At 42.1% G+C, this 18,928-nt stretch overlaps 1 protein-coding gene across 3 annotated transcripts in view; it reads left to right on the top strand.

Moving 5' to 3' along the window:
- Positions 1–18,928, top strand: part of nfic (nuclear factor I/C) — a 436,701-nt gene that overhangs the window by 332,690 nt on the left and 85,083 nt on the right. For all 3 annotated transcript variants that reach the window (XM_080213184.1, XM_080213182.1, XM_080213185.1), the window contains one exon: positions 4,777–4,951. In XM_080213184.1, the coding sequence (XP_080069310.1) occupies positions 4,777–4,951 (175 nt within the window). The remainder of the gene's footprint in view (positions 1–4,776; positions 4,952–18,928) is intronic.

Raw genomic sequence — 18,928 nt, 5'->3', positions numbered from 1 at the left:
AGCATTTATTGCTCATCCCTCATTCCCCTTGAGAAGCTTGTGGTGAGATGCTTTCTTGAACCATTGCAGTCCATGTGTGTAGGTACACCCGCAGTTAGAGAGGGAATTCCAGGAATTTGACCCAGCGACAGCAAAGGGCACAGTGACACAATGGATAGCACTGCCACCTCACAGTTCCAGGGACTTGGGTTCGATTCCCGGCTTGTGTCACTGTCTTTGTGGAGTTTGCACGTTCTCTCCGTGTCTGCGTGGGTTTCCTCCAGGTGCTCTGGTTTTCTCCCATAGTCCGAAAGAAGTGCTGGCTAGGTGCATTGGCCATGCTAAAATTGCCCCTTAGTGTCCCGGGATTAGTGGGGTAAATACATGGGATTACAGGGGATGGCCTAGTTGAGATTGTTGTCGGCGCAGACTCAATGGATCAAATGGCCACCTTCTGCACTGCAGGGTTTCTGTGATATAGTTTCAAGTCAGGATGATGTGTAGCTTGGAGTGGATCTTGCAACTGGTGGTATTCCCTTGCATGTGCTGCCCTTGTCCTTTCAAGTGATAGAGCTCATGGTTTGGAAGGTGCTGTTGTTGAAGGAGCATTGGTGAGTTGGTGCCATGCATATTATAAATGATATACATTAATGCTATAATGTGTCAGTAGTGGAGGGAATGGATGTTAAAGATGCTGGATGGGTGCCAATTACGCAGGCTGTTTTGTCTTGCTTTTTGAATTGTGTTGAATCTGTACTCACTCAGGCAAGCGGAGAGAATTCCATCACACACCTGCCTTGTGCCTTGTAGATGTTGGGCAGGCTATAAAGAGTCAGGAGGTGAATTATTGTCCTCAGAATTCCCTGAGTCTTGGCCTGCTTTTCTAGCCAGAATATTTGCATGGTTGATCCTGTTCAGTTTCTTGGCAATGGTAGCCACATCCACCCAGAGCATATTCTATGTCCCTCTTTCAGATGGTGATCAACGTGGAGGAGTATTGATTCATCAGCTGAAGTGGGGTGGTACGTTGTAATCAGCAGGCAGTTTCCTTTGTTGAGAGATTTAATGGGGTCCAGAGTTGATGTTGAGAATTCCCAGGCAGACTCCATCCAGTTTATATATCACTGTGCCACCACTGCCTCTGGCGGGTCTGTCCTGTTGATGAGACAGGACATTTCCAGGGATAGTGATGGTGGTATCTGGGATAGTGCAATATATGATTCCTTGAGTATGATTGCGTTAGGCTGTTGCTTGACAAATCTGTGGGACAGCTCTCCAATTTTGGCACAAGCCCCCAGATTTTACTAAGACTTGTAGAATCAAGAGGGCTCGGTTTGCAATTGTTGTTTCTGGTGCCTAGGTCGATGTCAAGTGGTCAGTCTTTTACTTCCTGCTTTCTGTAGACTTTGTCGCAGTTTGTAGATATCTGAAACATTGCAACAGGATGACAGTGTAATGTTCAGTGATAAATGCCATGGTGATGCATGGACTTCGTTTCATCTGCATTCTGTCAGTTGCTTCTAAAATGATATCATGAAACAGGACTGCAAAGGGTAGCTTTAATCTCTAAAGAGCCACATTTCGAGTCTGCATTCAGCTAGCACAGATGATTCTCTTAAAACTTAAACGTCACGGCTGCTGAGTGTAAGATATAGGGTGGGATTTTCCGGCTTCACTCGTCCCAAAACCATAAAATCCTGCCTGAGGTCAATGGACTTTTCCATTGTCCCGCCCTCACTCGCTCCAATTCCCATGACAGGCGGGGCAGTCATTGCCTAGCTACACAATGCAAGAGAAATCCATTTTGTCCTTGTCAAATTGAGAACTTCAAGTGATGGACAATGTATAATTTTTATTCAACATTATTGTTGGATTTGAATCTAGAAGCTAGGGGAAGACAGGCAGTGCCCAGCTCATCATGCCACCCAGAAGCCTCATTTACCCAAGACATTCATTGTTCATGCTTAGGGGAGGCGATGGCCTGGTAGTGTTATCGCTAAACAATTAATCCAGAAACTCAACTAATGTTTGGGGATCCAGGTTTGAATCCTGCCATGGCAGATAGTTTATTTTGAATTCAAATTCTACTATCTGGAATTAAGAATCTACTGATGACCATTAAACCATTTCAATTGTCGCAAAAACGCATCTCGTTCACTAATGTCCTTTAGGGAAGGAAATCTGCTGTTGTTACCTGGCCTGGCCTACATGTGACCCCAGAGTCTCAGCAATGTGGTGGATTCTCAACTGCCCTCCAGTGACAGTCAGGGATGGACAATAAATGCTGGCCAGCCAGCAATGCCTATGTCCCACAAATGACTAAAGAAAGTGCTGGCAATCACCAATTCAGAAATGCAATAATTCAATGAGAATGGCAACAATGGCACAACCTGTAGTTGTTTGTTCATTTGGGAAAATTAAATTCAGAAAAGTATGACTCTGATGCAAACAAGAAGAACAAATTGGCCGATCTACTCTGAGTAAGAAACCAGAGGTTGGGAAATTAAGGACCATGGTCACTGTGATAGTCCTTTAAACCGCCATTTGTAAATTCCAGGTTGTCTGGATGTCAGCTTGAAACACATAACATTACTCCTCCTCCATACCTACTGTACCAGAGCCTCCAAAATAAATTAAAGCCAAGTAGTTTGATCCTGGCTGCAGGTGGTGCCACCAGACAATTTTTCTCTTGCCGTTCTTCAACATCCTTCACTATATCAAATGACAAGGAACAATGGAAGAAATGCTCTTAGTTAGGACTTTCTGACTGTAAAAGATGATGGGTGCCTGAGCTCACATTCATATTTTCTATGGACAACATTGACATTTTGTATGTGCTATGGACTGGCTTTTCATCTTCTGGGCGGGCTACAGGAGTTCGAAAGTTTTGCATCTCATATGCAACAATCTCGGGAGAAAGTACCTGCAAAGAAGGGATTTTCATTCTCAGGGTGGGTGGTAACAGAAGTTGTGCCCACTGTCCCCAGAAAAAGTTTGGAGGAAGCCACATGGGCTGCCGGGGGCTGAGGTGGGCTGTTTAAATGTCTGCCTCAGTACTTTTGGACTTCATCCCAGTTATCATAAAACTAGTAACGCCCTCTGGCACTTAGCCCTCACACTCCTCCACCCTCCATTCATACCCCATGCTCCATCCATGCTTACTCATGCCTCCACTTGCCCCCATGGCCCTTCATGCTCAACATGCCAGGTTATTAACCCTCCATTTCTCATGGTCCTGTGTAGTTTCCATACTAAGACCTGCCTGCCACCCAGCCCTCTATGGCTCCTGGTGCCCACTATGACAAGCTTGACACTTCCATACCCATTCATCCACTGTACACTCTTTTTGGAACAAGTAAACCTAAATGATAATAGGATGCTTACATTTTTAATTCATTCATTCATAAAAATTGCTTCTACTACAGCCCAATAAAACTGTCAATCATCCAGGCACTTTAAAATATCAATAGCAGAAATTGCAAGCTCTTGGAAACTATTTATCTTGTGTAAATAAACACTGTGAAATTGACAGAGTAAATCAGAGAGTCAGAGCCATCGATCAAACAATTTTCCCTGGGGCACAACTGTTCAAACAATCTAATAATGTTGGGACTCTCAGTCAAACCTCATTTATATTGTAAAAAGCCATATTTTTTACAAATGTCTTTCAGAGAAGGGAACCAAGCACTCAACCGACCTGTGAACGTTTTTTAAAAAGAATTAAGTATTGAACGAATGGGTGGTTTAAATGCCCTGCTCCAACACGTGTTTGGGGGCATTGAAGATGGGGGCCATGCTATCTTCTCATCACCTCCCCAATTAAACCCGGGGTGGGGGATCACGTGGATAGCCTTCCCACCCTAATGCCAATGGAGGCCTCTGAGTGGAAATTAATGCCCATTTAAGGGTCTCATCCCATTGCAGCTGGAATTCACCTAGCGGTAGGCAAGGGACTCACCATGTGAGAAGCCAGAAAATCAAGTTGCTTGCAAATTATCGGTTGGGCAGGAGGGAAGCAGAGTCCCTTGTTCAAAATTATTCAATGATTGTTTGAACGACCGGTCACCAGAAAGAGCGTCTTACAGAGAGCTCACCTCCTGCCCTTACCACTGAGTCCCCACCCCTACCACCTGTGGTCTGAGTCCCTCACTGATCTTGGGATGGGGTGGAGTACGTTCAGGATTGGTGGGATATCTGCCTCTGGGGGTGCTTGATCCTGGGGAAGGCCCACCAATACCCAATTAAGTGCCTAATTGGCACTTAATTTGGCAGAGCTGCCTCAGAGGAAGCAACACGGAGCTCTTATCACCTCTCCAAGGGGCAAGCAAGACTCCCATCTCCTCCATTAGACACCACTCCATATTTGTAACATGTCAGTTGAATTTGCATATAAATATACATTATATATATGCTCCATATTGATTTATTTTTACTCTAAGGTTGCTTTTGATTTGTATTCAACCCAGGAGGCTTAGTTTACGGTAGGTTTGGTTCAGGAAGCCAATTCTGCTGCCTGCATCCAAGAGCATACATCTGATTGCTGGCGCAACCATGTTCTTTTTCAAGAAAGCAATATTCTCCTGCTGCATAACAGGAGAGCTATTGAACTGCAACATATTTATTCAACTTGAGAGTAAACCAAATTAGGTTTGATTCCTAATGCATCTGCATGTAAGCAGCAGTCTTACCAATCCAACTCGAATCACAGTGAAATACAGTCTGCTACGGTTTGAATTCCACAGTGAATTTTGTGAACCTCTTTGATGATAATCATTAAGTATGGTGTTTTCTTTACAGCTGAACGGCAGTGGTCAAGTGGTAAGCAAAGTCCCGAGCCACTACATTTCTACACAGATGCTGGCGCCGCCACCTCCCCCATCCATGGCCAGATCAGTAACATTGGCAATGCCACCAGACACCAAAACAACCACAACAACCACAGAGGGTGGAGCAACATCACCAACATCACCCAGTAAGCATTTTCTGTTTGCTTAAATACAGGCTGAAATGACTCGGGATTTTTTTGCAGAATAGCCACAAAAAGGCAAGGTGCCTATTTGCAATCAGACTTTTATTGTTCAGTTGAAGCATGTCACCAACTAAAGTAAACATAACCCTCTGTATATCGCATCTTGAGACTGTTTTCTTCGAGCCCATACATTTAATATGAGATGTTCTGATTTGTCAGCTGTATTATGATTCAATTAGCAAGAATGAAAATGATTTTTGTATGAAAAGTGCATATGGAACCAATCATTTCTCAACTGTATTGTGGAATGAGTCCTGTAGCATTTTACCTCACAAAAATTATTTCAAAAGCTTGAATACATTACTCATTGTAAGAATGAAGATTGCCAATTTATGCATTTTCTTTTCCACTTGATATATTGTGACTGTGCTCAATGACAAGGAGCTCAGGTTGTGGAGCTCAAGCCTGTTAGTTCGGAATGGTCTTATTATATCTGTACTGATCTACTAAATATCCACCATTACCAAGCCACAATTCTATTTTCAATCTTGAGCATCACGTTTTTTTTGTTTGGATAATTCTAAAGTCAAATCCCTATATTCAACACTTATTTTCCCACAGGAAAGAAAATAGCTTAGTTTACATCAGGAGAATCTGAACTTGTAATTGGATTCGGCTCCAGATCCAAATCATTCACCACCCCTCTCCAGCCCAGTTTCTCTGAACTGCAGTAGTTGCTTTCACAGTAAAAAGTCTGACAACACCAGGTTTAAGTCCAACCTATTTATTTGATAGTAAACTCACTAGCTTTCAAGATTTCCCTGTTCGTTAGGTGAATGGAGAGTTAAACCTGGTGTTGTCAGACTTTTTACTGTGTTTACCCCAGTCCAACGCCGGCATATCCACATCGTAGTTGCTTTCAACAGGCTGAAGTTGCTCAAATACATGTTTTACCAACCTACAATCCATCCCAAAGAGGCTTTGCTATTTGTTTGGCTTTAATTGTCATTGTCTTGTTATCATTTCACACGTTGGCTATAGTGAGGCATTGCCCAGACACACAATATCATTCCACTGGCCAGACTGAAAAGGCGGCATAACTGCAGGCATGGTTCACATCCAGATGCATGCTGACTATTGTATTATGTCAGGATTGGTCTTGGTTGAATCACAGCTTCCTTTGGTTGAATATTAGGAAGACCACAGCCATTGTTTTTGGTGCCCAGTGTTAGCTGCACTTCTTCACCTTTGATGCAGCTCCTTTCCCTAGCCATTTACTTAGACTGAATAAGGTATGAGTAAGCTCATCAATGTACTCAACATTGAGCTGAGCTTTATACTCCACATTCTTCTTCATGGCCAAGTCTGTTTCTTTCCACTGCTATGATATTACCCATCTTAACTCTTAAGGCCCGATTTTACCAAAGATTTGTGCCCGTTTTCAGGCGCAAAATCATGGTAAAGGCCTTTATCGCGATCTGCACCCGAGTCCATGCAGATCGCCACTTTACCAAGACCCGCGAATGATTTGCATGCATTTAAATTGAATTAATGAACTGCCCGCCCAACTCTATTAGCATTTCCTCTTTTACCACCGTGTTCGCCGATCTGGAACCACGCTTTTAGGGACCTGCTGAATTTAAAGTCTGAGGCGGGTGCTCCAGCCTCTGAAGAGGGGGGGCAGATTGATCGCTGGTGGGAGCGGGTGGGCAGGGGGGTCTATTGCCACTCTGAGGGCGATCAATGGGAGGGGAGGGAGGCAGGGATGGCGATCGGTCTAGGTAGTGGGGGGCTGGATAAGGGGAGCAGTGACGTGTGTGGGTAGTGGGGAGGTGGATAAGGGGGACACACATATCACTGTTCCCCCTTATCCACCTCCCCCACTACTCAGACCAATCACCACCCCTGCCCCCCTCCTCCCCGTCATCGATCGCCTGCAGAGTGGCAGTGGACACCCCTTCCCCACCAGAGATCCATCTGTCCCCCTCCCCCGCGAGGTATACTCTCGCTCCCGCTTTCTCCACTTTCTGCGGCCCGGGAGCGATCTAACATGAGTGCGCTTTTTTGAATTTTTTTTCTAACTGCGCACGCGCAGTCCAGAGCACTGATCCTTCCAGCAGCGCTAAGCCCCACCCACAACATGAATCGGAGATGGCTGAGAGCGTATGGGGGCACCTGAAAGCAGATTTCTAAGTCGGATCTGTACTACGCCCAGAATCAGCACTTAGAATAAAAATGATAAAATCGGACCCTTAGTTTAATGTTTCCACCACTGAAGTCCTTAACTACACCTTTGTCCGATCTCAAGTATTACTACAATATTCTGTTGTTGGCTTCTACCCTCAATGAACTTCAACTTGCCTAACATGCAGCCAACTGCATTGTGTTGTGCATAAACTTCTGCTCACCATCTTTCCAAATTATACTGATTCCCTAACCTGAAATGTATCCAGTTTAAAATCTTTGTCCTCATCTTCAAGTTCATCATGCCATGCACCTCCTTATCTCTGCGCCTTCTCCAGCCATGCCTCACTTCCTCCAATATAGCTTCCTGCCTACAGTTCTCTTGCCTTTCAGTTCCTTAAACACTCTGCACTTGTATTTCTCACATTGTTTAAAGAACGGACATCCTTTTGATTAGCTTTCATCCACCACTCCTGATGTCATTTTTAATTGGTTCATGGGATTTGAGCATCACTGCGAGGCCAGCATTCATTGCTGATCCCCATTAACTCTTGAGAAGATAGTGATGAACTGCCTTCTTGAACCACAGTAGTCTTTGTGGTATGGGTACATGAACAGTGCTGTTAGGAAGTGAGTTTCAAGATTTTGAACCAGCGACAATGAAGGAACAGCAATCTATTTGCAAGTCAGGATGTGGCTTGGAGGGGAACTTTTAAGTGGTGGCATTCCCATGTATCTGCTGCCTTTGCTCTCCTAGCAGGTCACTGATTTGGAAAGTGCTGTGGTAGGATCCCTGGTGAGTTGTTGCAGGGCATTTTGTAGGTGGTACCCACTGTGGCAATGGTGGGGGGAGTGATTGTTCAAGGTGGTGGTGGATAGGGTGCCAATCAAGTGGGCTGCGTTGTCCTAGAAGGTGTCAGGCACCTTGATCTGGATCCTGGATCTACATACATCCAGGCAAATGAAGAGAATTCTATTACAGTGCTGATTTGCATTTTGTAAATGGTGGACAAACTTTTTGGAGTTAGGAGGTGAGTTACTCTCTGCAGAATTCCCAGCCATTGTAGCCACAGTATTTATATGGCAGGTCCAGTTTAGTTTCTGATCAGTGATATCCTCTAAGGTGTTGATAGTGGGGATTTAGTGATGGTAATGTCATGGGAAGATGTTTAAGTTCTGCCTTATTGGAGATGGTCATTGCATCACACTTGTTGGCATGAATGTGATTTGTCACTTATCAGCCCAAACCTGAAAATTGTCTAGGTCTCGCTGCATATGGGCACAGACTGTGTCGGAATCTGAGGGATAGTGAGTGCTGCTGAACCTTATGCGGTCATAAGAAAACATCCCCAGTTCTGACTTTATGATGGAAGGTATGTCATTGATTAAGCAGCTGAAAATGGTTGCACTTAGGACATTACCCTGAGAAACTCTTGCAGCCAAGTCCTGGGACAGTTTGAGTTATTTTTTCTCTGTAAAGCACCTTTGACAATCTGGTATGTTAAAGGCAACATCTAACTCTTAATGGGAGTGATGGTGACATAATGATAATGTGGCTGGATTAGTAATTGATTCAAATCCCACCATGACGGCTACTGTAAATAACATTCCATTAATAAATCATGAATTGGTCTCTATAGTGCTGACCATGAAACTATAATCGATTGTTGTAAAAACCCATCTGGTTCACTGATTTCCTTCCTTTTAGCGAAGGTAATCTGCTGTTCTTATCAGGCCTACATATGACTCCAGACCCACAGCCACATGGTTGACTCTTAATTGCCCTGTGAAATGGCCTAGCAAGCTATTAAGTTTAGGGCAATTAGGGATGGACAATAAATGCTGGCCCTGCCAGTGACGCCCCCATCCCATGAAACAATAAAGGGAGAAAAAAAGTTGCTTTTGACATTTATGCTTACCATTCATTGTTGCACTGCTGGAAAACCGGCTCAGAGCTATAATTTTCCACATGTTGAGATTCCAATCTCAATCCTGTTTTGCCAGATGTTTTAGCAGAGAGGAGAAAAACAAAAGTTTACTTTCCCTCGCCCAGTTTTTTTCACCTTTTCTGCCCATCTATATCAAAAAAGATCTGGACAGAAAAAAAACAGAGGTTGGTTAGAAACTGGATCAAAATTTGGCATTGAACCCCATCCAACAACATGATTAACGGCAGAGTTTTCTGCCCTTTCCAATACAGTGTTAGTGCAAAAAAAAGCATGCAAAAGCTTTTTTCACAGGCTTTGTGTCAGCTGCTGAAATATTGTGCCCAATTTTGACAAATGCTGTGTATAAATTATTGAATTCTTTTATTTGATACGTTGTGGACAAAAACAGCAAATGTATTTTTCAGCATTTGGCTTAAATCCAGATTTGCCATTGTGGAATCCAATTGCATTACCTGTCAATAGTTCATCATGGGGATTAAATGTAAAGTTGCAGGCTTATATCTTGGAAGCTTCACAGGGTGGGGGTAATTTCATTGTCAAATTACAAGACCAGGAAAATTGCTCTTAGAGATACAGGAAAATAAGTAATAATGTTTCATAGATACAGCAGAGCCTGAAATTCAGTAAGTCTTTTATTCCTCCAGATGCAACATATAATTGTAGTACAAACACACGTGTTACTAAATGAAAATGGTGACAGTGGTTAATAGTTAGTGTTGAATTTAACTGTGTATTTGAGTGATTCTAGTTCTCAACAAAATAATTACAGAATTAGAGCTACTTAGCGCTTTGATTGTTTCCTTATCAAGTTGAGTACCTTGTTAAATAATTTGGATTCATTTTATTAAAGCAAGCGTAAATCTCAACTGGCCATGAGCACAATTTATGAAGTCTCATGAGCCCCTCTCATTATCCATAACTGAAATTGATGCAAAAGGACAGCATCAAACATCTTGACCTGGATTTCACCAAGTTGTGTTGTAACCTAATTTGGAGCTTTCGTGCAGCACCTCTTAGGGTGAAGTGTAATGCCTGTAAATATCTGTAGCTGATAATCACAAAATCTTCCCAGTGCATCACTGCATTGTGTGTTCGTATAAAGATAGCCATATTTAAAACTTTTCACGATAAATAATAAAACAAAGTACTTATGAACTAACATGCATAACTGTGCTTAGTCTACAGTAAACATCATTTTGTTTTCATGTGACCACATTGTAAATTACATGCAGATGAACAGAGGTACTAGGAAAAGAGTTCCAAGAATGTAACTCAATTCAGCTTTTAATATTGTACCACGTTTCACATTCTCAGGATCCAAGTAATTAGTCTTAATCACTTGTTTTCTACACAAATGTGACTACTAATTTACATGCAGTAAGATCTCACTAACAGCAGCAAGATTAATAACCTGTTAATTTGTGTAGTTTTGTATTGATTATGGGATTATAATTAGCGAGGACACTGAACAAACTCTTTCGTTCAAATAATGTTATGGGATCTGTTACACCCACTTGAGCAGGCAGATAAATGTCTCTTGACCACATGCTAACTATGCTTTATAACTTGCAGTTGCTGGTCAGATGTAGTCTTGGAGCCAGATTTGCCATTGTGGAATAATATTGCATTACCTGTCAATAGTTCATCATGGGATTAAATGTTAAAATTGTAGGTTTATGGCTTGGAAGCTTCACAGGGTGGGGGTAATTTCATTGTCAAATTACACCAGGAAAATTGCTCTTAGAGATACAGGAAAATAAGTGATAATGTTTCATAGATATACAGCTTTATACAGCTGCTGATGTGACATAATGGTGTCACTGGGGAGAACCATAATGATATCACATCAACAACGACTTGCAATTACAAAGTGCCTTTAACATAATAAAACATCCCCAGGTGCTTCCCAGGAGTATTGTCAGGCAAAATTTGATAACAAGCTATGAAGGAAGATATGACAACATGTGATCTGCAAGTTGATATTAAGGTTCACCTTAAAGGAGCGATAGGTTTAGGGAAAGAATTGCAGAACTATAGGGTCTAAATAGTTGAAGGCATGACCACCAGTAGTGGAGTGAGGAAAATTAGGGATGCACAATGTTGTCAGAGGAATGCAGAGTCATGAAGAGTTGTAGCGTGGCAGGATAGCACAGAGATAGAGAGGTGTGTGGCCATGGAGGGATTTGAAAACAAGGATAAGAGTTTTAAATTTGAGGCACTTTTCTCTTATTCATTCATGGGACATTGCCGTCACTGGCCAGCCAGCATTTATTGTCTGTCACTAGTCACCCAAGAGCAGTTGAGAGTCAACCACATTGCTGTGGCTCTGGAGTCAAATGAAGGCTAGACCAAGATTTCCTTCCCTAAAAGGCATTAGTGAATCAGATCGACAATGGTTTCATGGTCATCAGTAGATACTTCATTCCAGATTTTTTAAAATTGAATTTAAATTCCACCATCTGCCATGGCAGGATTCAAACCAAGGCCTCCAGAACATTAGCTAAGTACTGCATTAATAGTCTAGTAATAATACCACTAGATCATCACCTCCCCATGGCATTGCCACACTGAAAGCCATTAAAGGAGCACAGACATGATAAGCATACAGGATACAAGCAGAACTATTTTGCATGAGCTCAGGTTTTTAAAGAATTAGAGGTAGGAGGTTGGACAAGGGAGCATTTGAATTATTGAATTGCGAAGGTAACTAAAGCATGGATGAGAGCAGCAGCAGTTGGACTCAGGCAAGGGGTGGAATTGGGTGACATTATGGAGTTGAAAGTAGGTGGTGATGGCCAGGATGTAGGGTCAGAAGCTCAACTCAGAATCAATAGGGCACTGAGGTTCTGAACAGTTTAGTTCAGTGAGTGGCCGTGAAGGATGCAGTTGAGCTTGTGGCTGGGACTAAAGACAATCAAAAGGAAAATGCTTCCAGGCTGGTTTAAACATGCAATTTTAAAGCACAATTTGCAGTAACGAGGAGCAACTGACAGATAATAATAAATGTACAGGTATCTCCTTTTTAATATATAGGATCTTGTGACAGTTTGGTAAAATAGATTTCTCCTTCAAGTCCATAAAAATATGGGACTTTTCATTTAAATTCATAGCTTTGCAGATTGCACATGCTTAAGAAGAAGAAAAATTACCACACTGGCTTCCATGCAGCAAATTGGCTTTAAGATTTTCATCTCACTTTCACTGAGGCAACTTGCGTTCTGTAGTTGCTGTATGTATTACCGTGTTTCAGGTCTTTATTTGATTCTATTTTAAATTGAAGCATTCAAACTTCACACATAAATTGCTGAATCTAAATACTGCACAAATCTTCCAAAATCTAATCAGCTTTTCTAATCTAATAAAGTGTCAGCTTTGACAGTGCGGACTCCCTCTGAGTCAGCAGATCATGGGTTTGAACCTCTCTCTATATAATTGTGAGCACGTACATTGGCCAGAATTCTCCAGCCGCTCACAGCCTGCCACCACTGCCAAAGAGGATGGAGCATTTGGTGCTTAGTGGGATGGGAGAATCCCGCCTGTGTGAATGGCCAGAGAATTCTGTCCATTGGCGGACCTGTGAGCCAAGGGCGCAAAGCCACCTCACAAGAGCCCAGAAATGAGATCTGCACTGGGGAGATCTCAGTTCGAGATCTTCCTCGCCCCCTGCTGGCGACGTAATCAGGTTCATATCCAGAAAGAGCATGAACCTAAATTCCAGAAATTTACCTAAATTTACATTTAATTACTGGGCCCAACTCCATAATGGCTGCCCAAGATATTTCGCCCCCTTTCCCACCACCTCCCATCCGTCTCTCCGGCAGCGTGACATCATGCCAGCGCAAATCACCACTGGTTTTCAAAAATGAAAACCAGTTCTGATGACCACACGGGACACCAAGATACCTATAGGCACTGAAGGTTGCGGGGCATGCTGGACCATGCCGGGGTCATGAGCATCTAATTACCCTCCCCTATTGCCCCTTTAAAAATGGTGTCCCAATATCAGATTCCCATCGCTGGCTGTGTGTTTAGGCCCTGCCTCTCCAGCTGGCTGCATGATTCTCGCCAGTACTTCAAAATTGCACAGTATGCCATTAAATCAGGTGAGAAAAGGCAGCTGTCAAGCTGTCAAGTTTTACACAGCTTTTCTCACCTGACCCAACACTCTGTGCAACTTTGGGAAGATTGCACTGATAAACTGGGAGAGTGCTGCACAGTGGAGGTACCAGCTTTCACATGAGCCATTAGCTGATGATTGGACTGCTTTCTCAGGTGGATTTAAAAAATGAAATTAACTGCTTGAATGAGAAAATGAGTCCTCCTGGTGTTTCAACAACTATTTATCCCTCAGCAAACATTACTGAAGCAGATACGTCTAGTCATTTTCTCATTGATGTTTATAGGATGTTGTGTGCACTAAATTGGCTGCCGCAGTTTCCTACATCACAACAGTGACTACACTTCAAAGGTAAGTCATTGGCTGTAAAGCACTTTAGGACTTCCTGATGTTCTGAAAGGCCCCACGTAGTTTTGGTCTTCTATTCTCCCACTGGGTCCCTTCTGAGACAAAACAAATAACGTTAAAAGTCAGGAGGCCATAATGAGCACGCACATAGTCAGAACAACCCTTATTTTATAACTTGTAGGTTTAATAAATAAGTAATAGCAAACACATTTCAAGTCAACACATTTCTGTAGGTGGGAACGTCTGAAGTACACATCTTTGAATAACAGCATTAAAAAAGAACAAAAATGTTCTAAATTTAGTTTCCCCTCAGTATGTGGTTAAAAATTTAAGCAGTTAACAATTTGGCTGCGATTCTTGGTAAACACTTTTTACTTAAAGACTCAACTTGAGCATGCTGAATAATTTACATGACAAATCTCATAAATGGGCATGGTAATCATCTGAAAAGGGCAATATTTACCGAGACAGTGACTGATTTAAATAATTTATTATGACTCATGATTTATTTATGAAACATTTAAATGTTTCTGGTGACCATTCCTAAGTGTGTAAGCTGGCAGGGGGAAAAAATAAGTGTTACCCGAAGAATACATACACTCTTTTCACTTTTTTGTTTCTACTTGAAGTAGCCACTCTGTTTGTCAAAAGGGGACCATATTTAATACAAAAGTAGAAAGTGAACAACAAGGTAATCATTCAATTAGTCTCAAGAGCTCGGTTGAAGCAGGAGGCTGTTCAATATACTTATTCTCCCAAGGCTTTTTTCCTGCTGAAAAATGCCTTTTTTGGGATGAAAAGATTTTTCTGAGATTGTTTGCCAGTGGTGGCATATTAGTGGACAGTGAAAGAGCGTAAGAATAAAGTACAGGAGGAATGGGCAGAAGAAATGAGGGGTCCTGAAAGTACAGGTGCTTAGGCTTGTACTTTTCAGTCAATGGATTGGATTGTGGACTCCACATATTGATTCTCAGTGATTATTGAGCCTCCATTAACAAACTACAAAAGGTTTGGAGTTGAAAGTAACTGTGACCATGTCGACACCCTGGTCTGACCAGTGCTGAAATATACACAGCTGTGGCAAAGCAGCAACATTGTTCATGAAATACAAACGGATGGGCAGGAAAACAAATTTGGAAAGCTGCTACCTGCCTTCAACAGACAGCTGGACTGGTTCAAGTCATTCTTTTAGGAGCTAAACAGGTGGAGCTGCAACACCCAAAGAAGACAAAGAATTTTTTCAGCACTGCTTAAGTACTGCTGTCAGAACTGAAGTCTAGCAGAAACCTTATTTCAGTGGGCAAGAGGAATTATTGCCACATTTGGTGATGGTGGAGCCACAACAGCTGCAATGAAATTCAGTGTTTTCAATGTGTTTGCCGCCATCCAGGAACCCACTATATTATAGTAAATTGTTCATTACACGTGCTTTTAAAAAAAAGTAGTGCCCACCTTCCTAATAATTTTTACAGACATGGAATATGACTGTGACAACCTTCCTAGAATTTATTCTTGGAATTCTCATTCACATTGGTCACAAAGACAATTAGTTGCCAAGATACAAATTGATATTTTGGTAAATCAGGTGATGGTGTTTGACGGACGGAGATGGATTGTCAGGAAAATCTGATGACATTAATACTGGAAGCCCAAAATCTTCTCCAGATGAAGGTGGTGGTTAAAAGACAGGAACTGGGAATGTGGATTGGGAGTGGCTATTTGAGGGCAAATCCATGTCTAGAATGTGGGAGGCTTTTAAAGGTCAGTTGATTGAAGGCATGTTCCCGCAAACATGAAGGATAGAACTAGTAGGATTCGAGAATCGTGGATGACAAGGGAAATTGTAAACTTAGGAAAAAGAAAGCATACGATAGGTCTAGGCATTTAAAAACTGACAAAGCCCTTGAGGAGTACAGTGAAAGTAGGAAGGAAATTAAACATGGAATTAGGAGGGCTAAAAGGGGCCACGAAATGTCTTTAGCAAACAAGATCAAGGAGAATACATTTATTAGGAGCAAGAGGTAGCAAGAGAAAGAGTAGGCCAACTCAAAGACAATGGAGGGAAATTATGCATGGAGCCACAGGGAGTGGGTGAGATACTTGATATTTTGTATCGGTATTCACCATGGAGAGGACATGACGGATGTTGAGGTCAGGGATAGGTGTGTTAATGCTCTAGAGAATGTCAGCATATCAAAGGAGGAAGTGTTGAGTATCCTAAATTGCATTAAGGTTTACCTGGGGCTGGATGGAATCTATGCCAGGTTACTGCAGCAGGCAAGAGGAGAAATAGTTCCGGCCTTAACAGTTATCTTCACGTCCACTTTGACCGTAGGCGAGGTTCAAGAAGACTGGAGAATAGCCAATGTTGTTCCCTTGTTTAAGAAAGTAAGCAGGGATAATCCAGGAGATTATAGACCAGTGAGCCTGACATCAGTGGTGGGGAATCTTTTGGAGAAGATACTGAGGGACAGGACATATACACATTTGGATGAAAATGGACTAGTTAGTGACAGGCAGCATGGTTTTTGTATGGGGAGGGTCATGTCTCACCAACTTGATTGAGTTTTTCGAAGAGGTGACAAAGAAAATTGATGAGGGAAGAGCTGCAGATGTAGTTAATGTGGACTTTAGTAAGGCATTTGAGAAGGTCCTACATGGCAGATTGGTACAAAAACTAAAACCGCATGGGATTCAGGGTGGGCTTGCTGGATGGATACAGATCTGGCTTGGTTATAAACTATTATTTTGTAAATTGAGTTTGCGTCTTTATATGTCCTGTTTGTGACTGAAATCCCACTCACTTAATGAAGTCGCAATGCTTCGAAAGCTAGTGGTTTTTGCTACCAAATACATCGCCACATGTTGGTTATAAAAGACAGAGAGGAGCAGTGGTAGGGTATTTTTCAGAATGGAGAACTGCAGCCAGTGGTGTTCTGTAGGGATCGATGCTGGGGCCCCTGTTGTTTGTAGTATATATATGAGATCTGGAGGAAAATGTGTGGTCTGATAAGTAAGTTTGCAGTTGAAAAGAAGATTGGTGGAGTTACTGATAGTGACGGGGATTGTCAGAGGCTACAGTTGGAGACTTGGACACAGAAATGGCAGATGGAGTTTAATCCGGACAATTGTGAGGTGATGCATTTTGAAGGATCAAATTTAGGTGTGACTTATACTGTAAGTGGCAGAAATCTTAGAAACATTAGCATACAATGGAATCTGAGCGTGTAGGTCCACAGTTCTCTAAAAGTGGCAATACAGTTGACCAAGGTAATTAAGAAGGCATATGGCATGCTTGCCTTCATCGGCCAGGACATTGAGTACAAGAGTTGGGAAATCATGTTGCAGCTACATAAAACCTTGGTCAGGCCGTACTTGGAGTATTGTGTGCAGTTCTGGTCACCACACACCAAGAAGGACATGGAAGCTTTGGAGAGAGTACAAAGAAGATTCACCAGGATGTTGCCTGGTCTCAAGGGTGTTGGCTATGAGGAGAGACTGAATAAACTAGGATTGTTTTCACTGAAAAGATGGAGGCTGAGGGAAGGCCTGATAGAGGTCTACAAAATTATGAGAGACATAGACAGGATGGATAGTTAGAGGTTTTTTCCAAGGGTGGAAGTGTTAATTACAAGGGGGCACAGGTTCAAGGTGAGCAGGGCGGGGTGGTGGATTTTAAGGGAGATATGCAGGAGAGGTTTTTCACGCAGAGAGTGGCGGGTGCCTGCAACGCACTTCCAGAGGAAGTGGTGGAAGCAGGCACATTAGCAACATCTAAGAGGCATCTGGATGGGTACATGAGTAGGGAAGAAATAGAAGAATACGGACCAAGTTGGGCAGAAGATTTACTTTAATTTCGTTAGGGCAGCATGATTGGAGGCTGAAGGGCCTGTTCCTGTGCTGTACTTTGCTTTCTTTGTTCTCTTATGAATGTTGCAGTCACTTCAGAAGACCAACCAACCTTGAAAGCTTTAATGAGCAAGCTATGATTAAGATGTTTCCACTGATTTATTCAATAAACTGGGAAATTTCATACAGAAATTTCAGCTAGATTCAATTTACATCCTTAGGACTTGTCACATCAGCAAGGCAACTTTATTAGACAGTAACAAATCTTTGGCTATATACTGCTAAAATAGCTAGAACAGTAAACAGATAAGTAAACAGAAACAATTGCAACTTTATAGATATCCAACGATTAGCTACCTATCCTCTGAAGATAGAAAAATAAGTTCTTTGCTCAGCTTGACTGTTCTGTGAGCTGCAGAGGCCAAACGTTCCCTGAATATTGACCTACGTGGTAGTTTGTTCCAGTCCATCCACAGGGTTTCTGCAGTTGAGAAGCACTTTTCAAGAATGATTGAGGCACACAAAATTGAAATGTATCTGTTAAGCTTTAAATAAAACTCTCACTAAAAATATAAAACTCTTCAGGAACTTGTACTTTAATCAGATGAAAGCAAAATACTGCGGATGCAGCAATCCGGAACCAAAACAGAAAACGCTGGAAAATCTCAGCAGGTCTGACAGCACTTGTGGAGAGAGAGAGAGCAGAGCCAATGTTTCAAGTCTGGATAACCCTTCGTCAGAGAACTGCTGAGATTTTCCAGCAATTTCTGTTTTTGTAATTTAATCAAATGATCCCACTGACCCTCCAGTACCTGGCCAGCTGCAACAAAACCCATTTTGTGAATGGGTTTTGAGAGAGTTAAAATCATGCTCAATGTTTATGTTCTGGAGCTTTTTGCTTCAAAATAGGCTGTGCCTTTTTCTGCCAAGTGAACTTGATTTTTAAGTCCACATGAACCATTACAGAAATACATAAGCCAAAGTTATGGTACATTATAGTGAAAATTGCTTTGTAGAGAATACATAGGCTGTTTCCAATATCCTATATGATGTTATGGTAATGAAAAGTATCACATCATTAGAATATATAGATTGAACTATAATTCTGGATTTACTCACCAACAAAATATACAGAAGCAAAAGAAAAAAGGCAACAATTATGAACAACAAATACTTACATGAACAAGTTGAAATTAAGACTTAGTTTAGCTTCCGTGAAAAAAAAATCTTCTCTCTTCAGTCTTGGAACATAACAATTCTTTTGGATAAATCAGCCAAGCCATTTCATTGGGATGAGAATCTATGTCACGAATGCCACATGGAGCTCAAAATAAAGACAAGACAAGTGGCCGGAATTCTCCAGCCATTCACACCCTGCTGCTGCTGCCAGAATGGAGAATTTGTTGCTCAGCCAAATCTCCGTTCATTGCAGCAGGACCAGAGAATCCCAGCTGCGGGCGAGGTCAGAGAATCTGGTCCAAAATTTTAGTGCATGGAATCAACAGTTAAGAATTGCGCTTTTAGTGACAGTTG

This window comes from Carcharhinus amblyrhynchos, chromosome 26, assembly GCF_965287045.1.
Source record: "Carcharhinus amblyrhynchos chromosome 26, sCarAmb.v2.hapA, whole genome shotgun sequence".
NCBI classification, from domain to species: domain Eukaryota; kingdom Metazoa; phylum Chordata; class Chondrichthyes; order Carcharhiniformes; family Carcharhinidae; genus Carcharhinus; species Carcharhinus amblyrhynchos.
Note: the sequence above shows the minus strand (reverse complement) of the source record. Positions and strands in the feature narration are given on the sequence as shown.